This window comes from Cetorhinus maximus, chromosome 24 (assembly GCF_964194155.1).
Source record: "Cetorhinus maximus chromosome 24, sCetMax3.hap1.1, whole genome shotgun sequence".
Taxonomy (NCBI): domain Eukaryota; kingdom Metazoa; phylum Chordata; class Chondrichthyes; order Lamniformes; family Cetorhinidae; genus Cetorhinus; species Cetorhinus maximus.
Genome location: NC_135902.1, coordinates 26,945,203 through 26,960,272, shown reverse-complemented (window position 1 = coordinate 26,960,272; position 15,070 = coordinate 26,945,203). Strand labels below are relative to the sequence as shown.

The following is a 15,070-nucleotide window of genomic DNA, read 5'->3' as shown; positions in this document are numbered from 1 at the left end:
GAGTCATACCTAGCACAAAGGAAGATGGTTGTGGTTGTTGAAGATCAATCACCTCAGCTTCAGGGCATCATTGCAGGAGTTCCTCAGGGTAATGTCCTAGGCCCAACCAGCTTCAGCTGCTTCATCAATGACCTTCCTTCCATCATAAGGTCAGAAATCGGGAGGTTCATTGATGATTGCACAATGTTTAGCATCATTCGCAACTCCTCAGATACTGAAGCAGTCCATGTTCAAATACAGCAAGACCTAGACAGTGTCCAGGCTTGGGCTGATAAGTGGCAAGTAACATTCATGCCACACAAGTGCCAGGCAATGACCATCTCCAAAAAGACAGAATCTAACCATCACCCCTTGACATTCAATGGCATTACCATTGCTGAATCCCACACTATCAACATCCTGGGGGTTACCATTGACCAGAAACTGAACTGGACTGGCCAGATAAATACTGTGGCTACAAGAGCAGGTCAAAGACTAGGAATCCTGCGGCGAATAACTCACCTCCTGACTCCCAAAAACCTGTCCACCGTCTACAAGACACAAGTCAGGAGTGTGATGGAATACTCCCCACTTGCCTGGATAGTGCAGCTCCAACAACATTTAAGAAGCTTGACACCATCCAGGAAAAACAGCCCACTTGATTGGCACCCCTTCCACAAACATTCACACCCTCCACCACCGATGAACAGTGGCAGCAGTGTGTACCATCTACAAGTTGCACTGCAGGAACTCACCAAGGCTTCTTCGACAGCACCTTCCAAACCCACAACCGCTACCATCTAGCAGGACAAGGATACCAGACAGATGGGAACATCACCAGCTGGAAGTGCCCCTCCAAACCACTCACCATCCTAACTTAGAAATATATCGCCGTTCCTTCACTGTTGCTAGGTCAATATCCTGGAACTCTCTCACTAACAGCCCTGTGGGTTTTTCCCCAACACATGGGTTGCAGCGGTTTGAGAAGGCAGCTCACCACCACCTTCTCAAGGGCAATTAGGGATGGGCAATAAATGCTGGCCTAGCCAGTGATGCCCACATCCCATATCCCGTAAATGAATAAAACAAATTATGTATGAAATTAGCCATCCAATTGTCGATACTAAAAAAATGAACTTCAGAACACATGATTTCCAAAAGCAAGATGCAAATTGGCATGAATGAGAGCTAAGGTTATAAAACTCTTATATGACAAGATCGGGATAATTAACTTCCTCCCCAGGAGGATCTGGAAAGCACTGATGTTGGGCTTGTTATCTTACCCTGAAATTGTATAAATGCTTCCATCTTATTGATACCCAACACCAGACTGGCCTGTAACATGTACAAGGAGGAGTGCGTTAAACAATTTTACAGCTGAGGATCATTATTTAAAACACAGCTTGGGCTGAAGAACACCACCATGAGAACAGTGCCAGCATCTAATAGTCTGCAATTGAGTCATTTTAGCTCCTTAATAGAGAGTTATGGGAAGATTAAAGTTAGTTTATATTAAAATGAAAACTGGGCCCAGACTCCTCCATGATTTAAGTGGATCTTTAAATTATATCAGAGAACCTGTTATTTTGCAAAATTCTTTGTGATAAGCTTGGCTTGATATTTTTGCACAGCATTTGCTGTAAGGCGACATAGATTTATTGAATGGAAAATAGTCTAGAATTTTAGCAAATAAACAAGCAGATGAAACAAGAAAGCCGTTTATTGACCTCTATAAGGGAAATCATTTTTTACATACCTATTAATATAAAATAATAATAGTTAAAAATATGAATGCTTTTCAAAAGCATATTTATAGGCGCTAAATATGAATCACAGTATCACAGTCAAATCAGATTTTACAATATCATACTTCACTTTTCAAATTACAATTGGGCTGAAGACCTTTTTTCTCCTTTTACAGAACGCTGTGATGTCAAAAACTGAACCATTCATTATCCGTCACAGGAGAAATAATATTCACGGCAATCACCATTAAACATCAGCTCCCCGGTCACTTGACATCTGTTAAAAGACAAAAAAAAAGTTACAGAATCTGTGACGCATAGCTTTCAAACATGTCCTAATGTTTGAAATCTCACCTACCATTGGGATTTCAGATTCTTTTCTAACTGCTGAAATAAAAGAAAAACAGCAATTAATTAATTACTTCTGGCATATAATATTTCATTTGAATTAACATGCCCAACTGTGAAATTTGCTGTCTATTTTTTTTATATAGTTCCAAAACTCCTACCCATTTGTAAGACAGACAGTAATCTGTGTACAATTGTGATGTTAACATTTATAAACAAAAAGCTCACATTTTCAAATAAGTTCTCCTACTCCCTTTATCTAACTATAAAAATGATTTTATGACTAAAGGGATCCAAAATAAGTGCAATCACCCGTCCTATATATAAGATTTTAGTCCTCTGACTTGACTAGGTGGGCATAGTCTTGTAATGGTTATATCACCAAATTTCAAATTCAAAAGTCTGGACTAGTAATTCAGAAGATATGAGTCCAAATCCCACCATCACAGTGTGAGAATTTGAATTTGGATTTTTTTTTTAAAAAAGGCTGGTATCAGGACAAGTCACCATGAAGCTTCAGTCACTTTCAGAACATTGTCCTACATACCCAACTTGTTCACTAGTGTCCTTTCAGGAAGGGAGTCTACAGTCCTGTATGCAACTCAAGTAGCACACCAATGTGTCTGAATTGCCCACTGAATTACCCCAGAAAACCACTCAGTGGTATTAAACTGCAATGGAGAAGGCCCAACATCTTCTCATGGCTACTCAGGATGAGAAATAAATGCCAGCTTTGCCAGAGGTGCACATGACCAGAAAGTGATTCTTTTTTAAAAAGCATTTCCTTCCTTCTCTTCTCCCATTTGCCTTTCCCTGTATCAAACACCACAACTTGGAAACTTGTGGTTTGCAACTTATTCCCACATCTCTTTCAATACTGCTTGATGCATATGCCTCAATAGAAGGGCCCCAGAGTAGTTCACTGTGACTCACCTGGGTTTTTCCTCCTTCTCCTTGTGGGACTACAGGAGGGATGGAAGCATGGCTTGTATTTTGTACATTATCTATCCCCTCTTCACCCAACTAAACCTAAAGATTGTAACTAATTAGACAACATTCATAACTTTAGGTGTCTCTTGTCTCTGGAGCAAACTAACCAGCAAACATGTTCCGGATCAGTGAGGTAAGAGTATTTGATTGCCAATGGTTCAGCCAAAATCTTATGTAAGTCACACAACTCTAGCAAGTGAATTAGAATGCCAGGCAGAATTTCAAACTGTGCAGAATCTTGGGATTCTGTCACTTTTTATTCAGTTTTGGAACTTAGATGGTTGGCATATGATAAGGCTGAACTGAATTGCTTACCAGATTATGGGTGTATTCAAAATAAAGGCTAAGCGATAGTATTTTAAAACATAAGATTAGGTCATGTAATAATCAAAAGTTTTGAAAGGAAAAAGAAGCATTTCCACACCCATCATACCTGGATGTCTTCTTCTGCTGCATTGCAAAACTGCCAAGATTACAAATGCTAAAAAACATACTGGAAAAATCACAAATACAACTATGAGAATAATTTTCTTCCTTTCCTCTGCTGTTTTCTGATAAGGATTATGTTGTTTATCCAAGACTGAAACAGAAAATTTAGAAGAAAACAATTTAATTAATTATTAATTTCAGCATCAACCTTTATATAGAGTCATAGAAGTACACAGCACAGAAAAAGGCCCTTCGGCCCATCGAGTCTGCACCGGTCGAACAAGTACCTAACTATTCTAATCCCATTTTCCAGCACTAGGCCCATAGCCTTGTATGCCATGGCATCGCAAGTGCACATCCAAATACTTCTTAAATATTATGAAGTTTCTGCCTCTACCACCCTTTCAGGCAGTGAGTTCCAGATTCCCACCACCCTCTGAGTGAAAAATTTCTTCCTCACGTCCCCTCTAAACCTCCTGCTCCTTAACTTAAATCTATGCTCCCTGGTTATTGATCCCTCCATCAAATGGAAAAGCTCCTTCCTGCCTACCTTATCTGTGCCCCTCATAATTTTATACACCTCAATCATGTCCTCCCTCAATCTCCTCTGCTCCAGGGAAAATAACCCCAGTATATCTAAGATAAAAACAAAAAACTACTGCGGATGCTGGACTTGCAAAACAAAAACAGAATTACCTGGAAAAACTCAACAGGTCTGGCAGCATCGGCAGAGAAGAAAAGAGTTGACGTTTCGAGTCCTCATGACCCTTCATCAGGGTCATGAGGACTCAAAACGTCAACTTTATTCTTCCCCGCCGATGCTCCCAGACCTGTTGAGTTTTTCCAGGTAATTCTGTTTTTGTTTTGGCCCAGTATATCCAATCTCTCCTCATAACTAAAAGTCTCCAGCCCTGGCAACATCCTGGTAAATCTCTCTGCACACTCTTCTACTGCAATCACATCCTTCCTACAATGCAAATTCCAGAACTGCACGCAATACTCTAGCTGTGGCCTAACTAGCATTTTATACAGTTCCAGCATAACCTCCCTGCTCTTATATGCATAATAATGTCACTTATTTCTATCCTTCAATGGCTATATTAATTAATAATAGCAAAATTGACATTCAAATAACATTGTGAGGTAAAGTACTGCAATAATTTTAAAAGAATGTCCCCACAAGCTTTTCGGTATAAATAATCATGGATATTAAATACAGTCTTGCAATATTGTCCGCATCCTCAGAATTAAATATATTAATATGATATTAATTCTTCCAACAGCAATTTGTTAAGATCATTTGAAGAATAAATGCTATGAACTTACTTTGAAAATGTTGCTGCACTTCGTATACATTTTCTTCCACATTCCACACAGCACAAGAATAATTGCCTTTGGAAATATTTACTTCCTTGATTTGAAGCATGCTGGTAATCTTGAACAATCCTTGCAGGGTTTTTACACTACTAGTATTAGCCTCGGATGTGAGATTGCGTGCACCGTCGACGAACCAGTGAATCTGAGCCAGTGGGTATCCTATCGTTTCACAAATGAGATTTGTTGTTCCCATTGGTGTGGTTGTTGGGAATGCAGTCACATTTGGTAAACAGTATGGAGCTAAAAAGGATGATTGCATTATTATTATTGTAATAAGAAAGAACTGTAGAGTAATTTAGAGGCAGTTTTTGTGCTTCCTCCTCACCAGTAAATGCAACAACAGTTTTTGGTAAATAATTATTCCCAAATTTATGACAATAAGCTCATTAAATAAATTAGGGGTGTGATAGAGGAAAACATTTATTGGTAGCAATTTGTGATTTTGACTTGATTTCTGAGTACTTCCATTTGGAACTCTTTAGGGGGGATTCAAATTCTGTTTCTTTATATATATTTTGTCTAATTTAGCTGGTACATAAATTTTGCATGTTTTTTCTGGAGTATACCTGTGTCCTCCACCAATCTAGTGATGAATTTACAATGATGATGTTGTTTATTTAGTGTAGACAGACAGGAAGGAAAAACACAACGGTAAGTCCTAGACTGGCATAATTTAACAGTTATGGTCAAATATCCATGTTAACCAATGCATCTGCAGTGTTTACACAATATTAAAAATGGAGAATAAGAAATTTCTTAGATTGCTATGCAGAGTGACAAAAAAAAATAATTAAAATATATAATCTAGTAATCCCTTTCCAGGGCACTGTTTAGCAGCATTGCAAAATCATGTTATTGAAAGGGAGGTTATCGCTTTTTTATGTTGCTGCAGATTGGTAATTAGTTTGAATCGGTTGGGACTATTCCCGCTTAGGAGTCAGAAGGCTGTGGCTCCAAGTCCCACTATGTGCATGGAAACATCATCTTGTCTGGCACTTCAATGCAGCATTGAGGGAACATGCACTGGTCAAAATGTTGCATTTGCAATGAGACATTCAATTGAGACCTCCAGATACCTGCTCAGGCTGATATACAAGATCTCGAGGCTCTATTCAAAGGTGAGCAGTGTATTCTCCAGATATCCCGGATAACATTTGTTATTCAACCAACACCACCAAAAATGGGTGATATTATCATTCGTTCAGTCAATTGCTGTTTGCGAAATTTCCCTCCATGCAAGTTGACTGTTGAAAGTAATTACAGAACAACAGTGACTACAACTCAAAGCTATCACCATCAGCGATATGTTTCACAAGGTTCTGAGGATGTGAAAAGTACTATATAAATGCAGGATCATTTGTTCATTCCTCTCTAACATGACTCTCTTTATAATCTGTTGTTGCCTATCAACACAAATCAAGCTTTTTAAGAATGAGAAGAAATTTGGAATTTGTTGCCAATTAGTGGCAACCAATATTTTACAAGGAAGGATATCAAAGAAATACTGTTACCCACCTTTAACCTTCAGAGTGATGGTTTGACTTGAATAACCAAAATTTAATTCCAAATCATATTGATACTTTCCACCATCTGACAATTTTGTTTTCTGGATTAGCAATGAGACATCCGTTGAATTTCGATGAAGTAATTTAATTCGACCCTGAGCTCCACTGAAATATTCTTCTTTGCTAAAGACAACTGTTCTATTTCCATCTTTATTTATACTCAGTTCACATAATGAAAAATATTTCATCTTTGTATCAAAACTGCATGGCAATTCTGTGTCTTTATCAAATATTCCTGTCACTGAATGGTCACAATTAAAAGTCACCAAACCTGGAAAACAAAAATGTACATTCACTCATATTACCTCAATGACAATCAGTGTTGAATGAGGTACATATTGAGAAATACTACAGTACTTACTTTCTGCAAAGGTTGTTCCTATGTATAAGATGACATAAAGGAAAGTCACTGTATGGTATGGGCCCATTTCCAGAATGCAGTTCATCTGCTTATTTAGGGAAAGTACAGAAACATCATTAAGTCTCAGGAATTTAATCAAACCTGATTTCACTTTTCTTGTGCATCACATTAGTTTTCTTTCAGGAATTTTAAGGAGATATATAACGCTGCACCAAAAATTCCATTAGGGAAATTTGCATTGCTAAAATATTTTGAATATTCATAACTATTTTGTGTTACTGAAAAACTAACAAATGCATTTTGTACTGTTTTCCTCAATTCTGACAGCAAGAATCTTGGAATCTATGAACTGACAACAGTATACAAATGGACACCGCAATGGCTCCAATCTTGACAGGGGCGGGTTATGTATGTCGAAGACAGAGTTTCAGGCACTGATTGCAGATTTCCCACATGTTTTGTGGAATTTTGAATCAACGACGTCTTTTTGCAGGATCAGCTCCCCACCTCCCACTGTTTGACAGGCTTGACACCCAGGCGAATGGGGTACATTCCGGAGCAGGCTGCAGCTGCTACTCGGGGCCAGGGGCTGTCTGATCCTGGACCTGGGATGGTCCGATCCTGGCTGACAGCTCAATCCGAATGGCCATCAATCATTGTGTAATTGTGCAATTCTGGCACAGAATTTCCATGGAGATTTCCCCCAACTCCCAACATCACTCCAGTAGAAGATAACTGAAAAAGTCTGACTGTTGAAGTTATTCCATCACAGGGTACATCACAACTGTTGGGGCAATTCTTGCAAAATCAGGGATTAAACTCCAGACCATCCTGATCTCTCTACTGCTCATCTATTTACAGAATAAACGTAGTGAACAACCAGGTCCCCCTTGTCCCCACTTCTCACCCCACCAGCCTCCACATTCAAAGGATCATCCTCCGCCAGTTCCGCCAACTCCAGCATGACGCCACCACCAAACAAATCTTACCCTCACCTCCCCTGTCGGCATTCCATAGGAACCATTCCTTCCAGTACACCCTAGCCCACTCCTCCATCACCCCAATGCCTCATCCCCTTCCCACAGCACCTTCCCATGCAATCACAGAAGGTGCAACACCTGCCCCTTTACCTCCTCCCTCCTCACCATTCAAGGGCCCAAACACTCCTTTCAGGTGAAGCAGTGCTTCACTTGCACCTCCTTCAATTTAGTCTACAGCATCCGCTACTCCCAATGCAGTCTCCTCTACCTTGGAGAGACCAAACGCAGACTGGGTGACCACTTTGCGGAACACCTTCAGTCTGTCTGCAAGCATGACCCAGACCTTCCTGTCACTTGCCATTTCAACACACCATCCTGTTCTCATGCCCACATGTCCATCCTTGGCCTGCTGCAATGTTCCAGTGAAGCCCAACACAAACTGGAAGAACTGCACCTCATCTTTCGATTAGGCACTTTACAGCCTTCCGGACTTAACATTGAGTTCAATAAATTCAGATCATGAACTCTCTCCTCCAGCCCCACCCCTTTTTTTCTACATTCATTTTTATTTTTTATCCACTCATTTTTATTTTTATTCATTTATCCGTGGTTTTATCCCCTTTTTATCCCATTTTCTATCATTTTTTCCCCATCACTGCCCCCTCTCCCAACCTATCCCTTACAGGGCCAACTATTATTTGTTCCTCTCCACAGATGCTATCAGACCTGCTGAGTTTTTCCAGCTATTTTTGTTTTTGTTTCAGATTTCCAGCTTCTGCAGTATTTTGCGTTTATATTACTTGTTCCATTATGGTCTTTCACACAATGCTACCCTTGTTCTGCTATTATCACATTCTGCTTTCTTACCTTTATGCCACTATCAGCACCTTTTTTTAGCACTAACCACTACCATTAACAATCCCTTTGTCCTTCAGTTCATGACATCTTTGTCAATCTCTCCCTAGCCCCCACCTATCGCTGGCCTTATATCCAGCTCCACCTGTCCCACCCCCCCCCACCTTAAAGAGTATAAATTTCATCACATTTCCACTTCTCTTGGGCTCTGAAGAAAGGTCATACGCACTCTAAATGTTAACTTTGTTTTTCTCTCCACAGATGCTGTCAGACCTGCTGAGTTTTTCCAGCATTTTCTGTTTTTGTTTCAGATTTCCAGCATCCACAGTATTTTGCTTTTATCTTTGTTTAACTATTCTGATGCCTTTCGAGTTTATATTTGCCGTTAACAAGCTTTGAATGTTTGCAAGTAGTTATACTGGCTGCCTGAGTTTAAGGTTTTAAACTGCAGACATTTACTGTCCAGGTGATAGTGCTGAGGGTTATGTTATTTAGACAATAGAAACAATCTGCAGGGTTACGGGGAAAAGACAGGAGATTGGCACTCAGTAAAAATGCTCAAGAGAGCCGGTGCAGACACGATGGGCCGAATGGCCTCCTTCTACCCCGTAACAATCCTGAGATTCTGTGACTGCCTCTAAGAAATGATCCCATTCTGTTAGGCGAAGCCAGTTTCGGGAGATCAGTGCGAAGATCACTATCTCTGCTGCAACAATGCATGATGTGGCTGTTGCCATTTCTGCTAAAAGCGCTGATACAGATTTTGATGTAACTAATCCTTTCTGATGGGGTCTCAGGGAACAATAAACTGAGAACAATAATTTTTGACAGAGTCCAGCAGTCAGGTCCCCGGCTGTTTATATTCCTTTCTAATTCCGGGAATACTGCAACAATTGACTTTTACATTTCAAATGTGTTTACTGTATTTATTTCTGTTAACCCGATCCTTCCTCCATCCTTAACTATTTTCTTCAATTATACACACAACACACACATTTCACACCAGAGTCAACAAAATATTTCTCAAATTTTCTGAAAATCTGGCCGTACTTTTTTTCCCTCCAAGCGAAATGTGGAGATCCAACCAGCGCAACTCCAAACTGACCCAGGAAAAGTCACCTTTCCAAATCCGACACGCTGACAATCGCTGCGAATGATTCCGGGATCTCGACACCGAACATCTCAGCCGAAGCCGGAACCAAGGGCTGGGATCTGCGGGGAGCGAGTCCGGCTGTTGCCTCTCGATCCACTGTCCAGTCTGGGATAGTTAGCAGCGCCTGTTAGCTTGTGCTATAGACAAACAGTGAGCACCCTCCACCCTCCACTATCTCTCCTTCCAGCCTGTGGTGTCGAAATGAACAAAACAAAGAGGCTTTTACTGCCTGTGAAACTTTCTCTTTCGATCCGGCTGGACACAAGACAAGCCTATATAAAAACAAAAAACTACTGCGGATGCTGGAAATCCCAAAAAAAAACAGAATTACCTGGAAAAACTCAGCAGGTCTGGCAGCATCGGTGGAGAAGAAAAGAGTCGCCGTTTCGAGTCCTCACGACCCTTCAACAGAATTGGCAAAAAGCCAATTCCTCGCCCCGCCGCAGAATTTCCCCCACCAGCGCCGCTTAGGATACACATGGAAACATCAGGGAGAAAGTAAAGATTTTATTTTACCTGCAACTATTTAAATAAGAGATTGTTGCGAATTAAATTTGATAAGTTGTTTTAAAAGAGAGTTTTTTTTTCCACATTGAGGAAAGTCTGTTCTTGACATCTTGCAAGCGCAATTCAGCCAAACAATGAGGTGGAATAAAGTCTATCTGTATAAGACAATCTAAACCTGTGACTTAACTGCTGAAAATAATTTATATTGTGCCCTTTCTACTAGTATTATTGCAGAAAAGAAAATTTAAAGTTTGCTACTTCCTATACTCCAGGAAATCTCACCTCAGTTCAAAAATCAGAAATAGGCGATACTAAATTGCATTGCAGCTGTATTTATTTACCAAGGGAGACGCTGCTGCTCAGATCATGGTGAAAGAGAAGCTCGTTCAGACACTTGACAGGTTTAAGACTGAGGCTTTGGATAGGCTCTCTGTACTTAAAAGTAGATAAGACACCAGGACCGGCTGAGATATGTGCAGAGACTGAGGGAAGGGAGAGTGGGGAAGGGAGAGTGTCTGTAATTTTCCAATCCTAGGGTGGTGGCAGAGGACAGGAGGATTGCAAATGTTAAACCCTTGTTCAAAAAAGGGGTGCAAAGATAAGCCCAGCAAATGAAGCCAGTCAGTTTAATTGTGATAAAAACAAAAAGCTAAAAGCTACTGCGGATGCTGGAAATCCAAAACAAAAACAGAATTACCTGGAAAAACTCAGCAGGTCTGGCAGCATCGGTGGAGAAGAAATCAGTCAACGTTTCCAGTCTTCATGACCATTTGGCAGAACGGTTCTGCCGAAGGGTCATGAAGACTGGAAACGTTGACTGATTTCTTCTCCACCGATGCTGCCAGACCTGCTGAGTTTTTCCAGTTTAATTGTGATGTTGGGGAAGCTTTTAGAATGATGATCACGACAAAATTAGTAGTCACTTGGGCAAATCTGGGTTAATTAAAGAAAGCAGAATGGATTTGTTAGGGGCAAATCGTGTTTAATTAACTTGCTTGAGATTGTTGATGAGGTTACTAGAGAGGGTAATTCTGCTGATTTGAGGTACATGGACTTCCAAAGGTTATTTGATAAATTGTTGCACAACAGCCTTGTAAAAAAAATTCCAGCTCATGAAATAAAAGGGGCAGTAGCAACATGGATACAAAATTGGCTGAGCGACAGGAAACAGAGTGATAAATGGTTATTTTACAGACTGGAGGAAAGTTGATAGTGGAATTTCCCAGGGATCGGTGTGGGGACATCTGGTCTCCTCGATACATATTAATGATCTAGACTTGGTCTAGGGCACAATTTCAAAATTTGTGGATGAGACAAAACTTGTAATCTTGTGAACTGTGATGAAGATAGTGCTAATCTTTAAAAGGAGATAGACAGGTTAGTGGAATGGGCAGACAAGTGGCAGATAAAATTTAATGCAGAGAAGTTAACAAAGGATATCTGTAGCTCCCCAAGCCTCCACTATCTCTGTACACCTGTGCTGTTGAAAATGAATGTAACAAAGGACGAATGGCTGTCCTCCTTTCATTACATTTGAGTTAGCAAAAAAAATTGTGTCTGAGCCATCACTGAACTTTCCCCACCAGCACTGCTCAGGATACACATGGGCCTGAATTTTCCCGTCGGCGATTTGGGGGCGGGGCCTGCTCGCCGACTGGAAAATGAAGCGGGATGACGTTGGGAGGAACCCCCAACGTCATCCCGGTCCCGTTAAATTTTTAGGAAGGTGGGCAGACAGCGAAATCAGCTGTCCGCCCGCCGACCTGTCAATGGCCAATTAAGGCCATTGACAGGATAATTAAGATATTTAAAGACCTGCCCGTGCAACCTTAAGGCTGGCGGGCAGGCCAGGAGCCCCAGCGGACTCCAGATAATGCATGAAACCTCATCCACTGGCGGGAGGAGGTTTCATGTCCATTTTTAAAAAGTGTAATAAAGTTTATGTCCTTATGTACAGGGAGCAATGCGCACTTTAGCAGATGGGGAATTCCTCCCCCCCTGCACAGGAAGTGCATACCGCTTCCTGTCGGGCAGGCCGCTGGGCAGGCATTAATTGGCCCGCCTACGCAAAATGACGGCGGGCCCCGTTTCGGTGGCGGGGTTCGGCTGTCCGCCTGCCGCCGAGCCGGTGGGGCCCGCACACCCACCAAGGGAAAAATTCTGCCCATGGAAACACCCAGAAGGTCCAGAATGAGTGGCAAAGTAAAGAATTTTTTCCGGAAAATATTTAAATAAATTTTGTGAAATTGGAACTATTTTCCTTGTAGAAGAGGGGTCTAAAAGGAGATTTGATAGAGGTCTTCAAAATCATGAGAGGTCTGGACAGTGTAAATAGGGAGAAACTGGGTGAGTACATATTACCTCAAGTCACTTAATGCAGGCCCTTTCCCCCCCGGCCCCACCACCACCCCACCCCCTCCCTGGCAACTCTGAGTACAGTAGCGGTATTGAATCCTTCACGGCATGTATCCTTCGCTGGGTGCGCCAACAGATATTGCCCATGCTTAGATAAAAACAAAAAGCTAAAAGCTACTGCGGATGCTGGAAATCCAAAACAAAAACAGAATTACCTGGAAAAACTCAGCAGGTCTGGCAGCATCGGTGGAGAAGAAATCAGTTAACGTTTCAGGTCTTCATGACCCTTCGGCAGAACTGAGTATAGTTAGGAGAAATTTTTCACTTTTCTCCTAACTATACTCAGTTCTGCCGAAGGGTCATGAAGACCCGAAACGTTAACTGATTTCTTCTTCACCGATGCTGCCAGACCTGCTGAGTTTTTCCAGGTAATTCTGTTTTTGTTTTGCCCATGCTTAATTCACCATGACAGGGTTGAGCTAGGACGTGTTCTGCATCCGCAGCATGTGTGACACTGACACCCAGAGTATAGAATGGCGGTGAAAGTCAAGGATCTGCACCTAGGCATAGTGCTGGAACTGGGAAGCATGTCAAAGTCAGGGTGCTAAACATGCTGGGAGGGGAGCTTCCAGTTGGCAGGGCACCAATCCGTCTGCTGGTCTTTGCGCTCCACATGCTTGTGCCTCCTTGCTTAGCAAAGTACCACATGTGAAGCAGGCAGCATTTGGGCAATGGTGGGGGTGTCAGCCCTGGCTTGTTTGGTTGAGTGTGTGGCAGCTGCGGGTGACGAAGAACCTGAGCCCTGTAATGTCCCACTCTGGCTGGGGTGGCAGGGATGCGATGGGAATTCAGGTGCAGGCTGGACTAATCAATGCTCTTCTCTGCTTTTCAGGAGAAGACTGCGCACAATTCCACAGAATGGATGTGGACTGGCGGAAGCCAGGCCCGGTTGGCCATCCTAATGGCTTACGAGCAGCAGGCCATGGATCTGGAGAGGTTCCATGCCCCCAGGTCCACCGGTGGTGGTGAGGCTGGGGTGCCACGGGGAGGTTGAAGAGTCATACGGACTCGAAACGTTAACTGTGTTTCTCTCCGCAGATGCTGTCAGACCTGCTGGGTTTTTCCAGGTATTTTTGTTTTTGATATGGGTTTACCATTGATTATGGAAGAATGAGCGCATAATGATCTGGGGGAGCAGCATGCAAGTTGACATTGTCTGCACTGTAACTAATCAAATGTCCTTTTTCTTCCTTTCAGCATCACTGGGGCAGGGCTGGGAGGAGGAGGCAGAGGGCCCACCTCTCACCCTGAGGCCCCTGAGCAACTCCATTCACCAGCGTCACACCATCTCAGCCAGGGAGGCACCAGCACAGATACGAGCACCTCAGTGGGAATTAGATCTTCAACTAGTGTCCCAGGGCACGGCGGTGAGGGTACTTCACAGTCGCTTGAGTTGTGTTCAGAGACAGAGAGTACCAACAGCACCGGCAGTCGGAGGACTGCGGGGGACCAGGTACATGCTTGGTCGGAGGCTGATGATGTGCCTCTGGAGTCATCCGTGAGGCAGTGAACACTGGAAGTGCAGCAAGGTATGCGGGACGATCTGGTGGAATACATGAGGCTATGCGTGGCATAGTGCCTGTGCTTGAAAGACCACGCAGAGCATCACCAATGCAATGACCCTCATGGCCGAGCACCATGCTTCCTCCATGGTGAGAGTGGCGACTCTCGTGGAGAGGCTCCTCCAGGAGAACAATCAGGGTTTCCTGGGGTTGCGCTCGGACCAGCAAGCCCTCACAACGGAATTGACCTCAGCTGGTCAGTACCAGTGTGGGAGATGGTTTGGGCACCAAGAATCCCAGCTCAGTGCCCATCTATCTAAGGTGAGCAGGGAGGTCCGAAGCAACCTCACGTCGGCGCAGCAGCTGCCTGTCATCTGTGCGGGTCCCTCTCAGGGCATCCGGATGAGGGCAGAAGCTCCTCCATTCCTCTGCCAGTGACTGTGGCATCCGATGAGGCTGCGGTGACTGGGGAGATGCCAAAGGCTCCATGGGCCAGAGGACATCTGCCAAGGTCATTGAGGCCAACAGGACAGCAGAGTGAGCAGGCTGTCTCAGATGCCAGTGCCAGTGAGGGGACAGCACCGAGGCGTAGCACCCATAAGCGTAAATTTAAGGCACCTTAGGCACACCACAGGTTTCTCACTCGTGCTTTTATGTTGGCCCATAATAGTTTCTGGAAGACTTGGTGTGATGTCCAACACCTTTTTTTTTGCTTTATGAAGTTACATTTATTCCCTCAATAAATTTTGTTATGTTGCCATTGCTCAGGGTGATTCCTTACTTCTGCAGGTGGACAGGAACCCATGATGTTATGCGTGAGTTGTTTGACATTGAGCTTTATTGTCAAGGGCCTTAGTTAATGTT

At 42.8% G+C, this 15,070-nt stretch overlaps 1 protein-coding gene across 4 annotated transcripts; it reads right to left on the bottom strand.

Moving 5' to 3' along the window:
- Positions 1–1,681: 1,681 nt before the first annotated feature.
- LOC144699735 (butyrophilin subfamily 1 member A1-like) lies at positions 1,682–10,569 on the bottom strand. 4 transcript variants are annotated; one of them, XM_078570911.1, is made up of 7 exons: positions 10,299–10,569; positions 6,795–6,879; positions 6,384–6,704; positions 4,818–5,108; positions 3,496–3,642; positions 2,083–2,111; positions 1,682–2,001 (listed from the first exon to the last, which is right to left on the bottom strand). In XM_078570911.1, exons 2-7 carry the CDS (start codon positions 6,877–6,879, stop codon positions 1,972–1,974), a joined length of 903 nt encoding a protein of 300 aa, XP_078427037.1. In that variant the 5' UTR covers positions 10,299–10,569; the 3' UTR covers positions 1,682–1,971. The 4 variants fall into 4 exon arrangements, with proteins under 4 accessions (XP_078427037.1, XP_078427035.1, XP_078427034.1 ...); XM_078570909.1 differs by lacking the exon at positions 10,299–10,569 and adding an exon at positions 9,680–10,176 and having other exon boundaries at positions 6,795–6,882; XM_078570908.1 differs by lacking the exon at positions 10,299–10,569 and adding an exon at positions 9,749–10,042 and having other exon boundaries at positions 6,795–6,882.
- Positions 10,570–15,070: the final 4,501 nt, after the last annotated feature.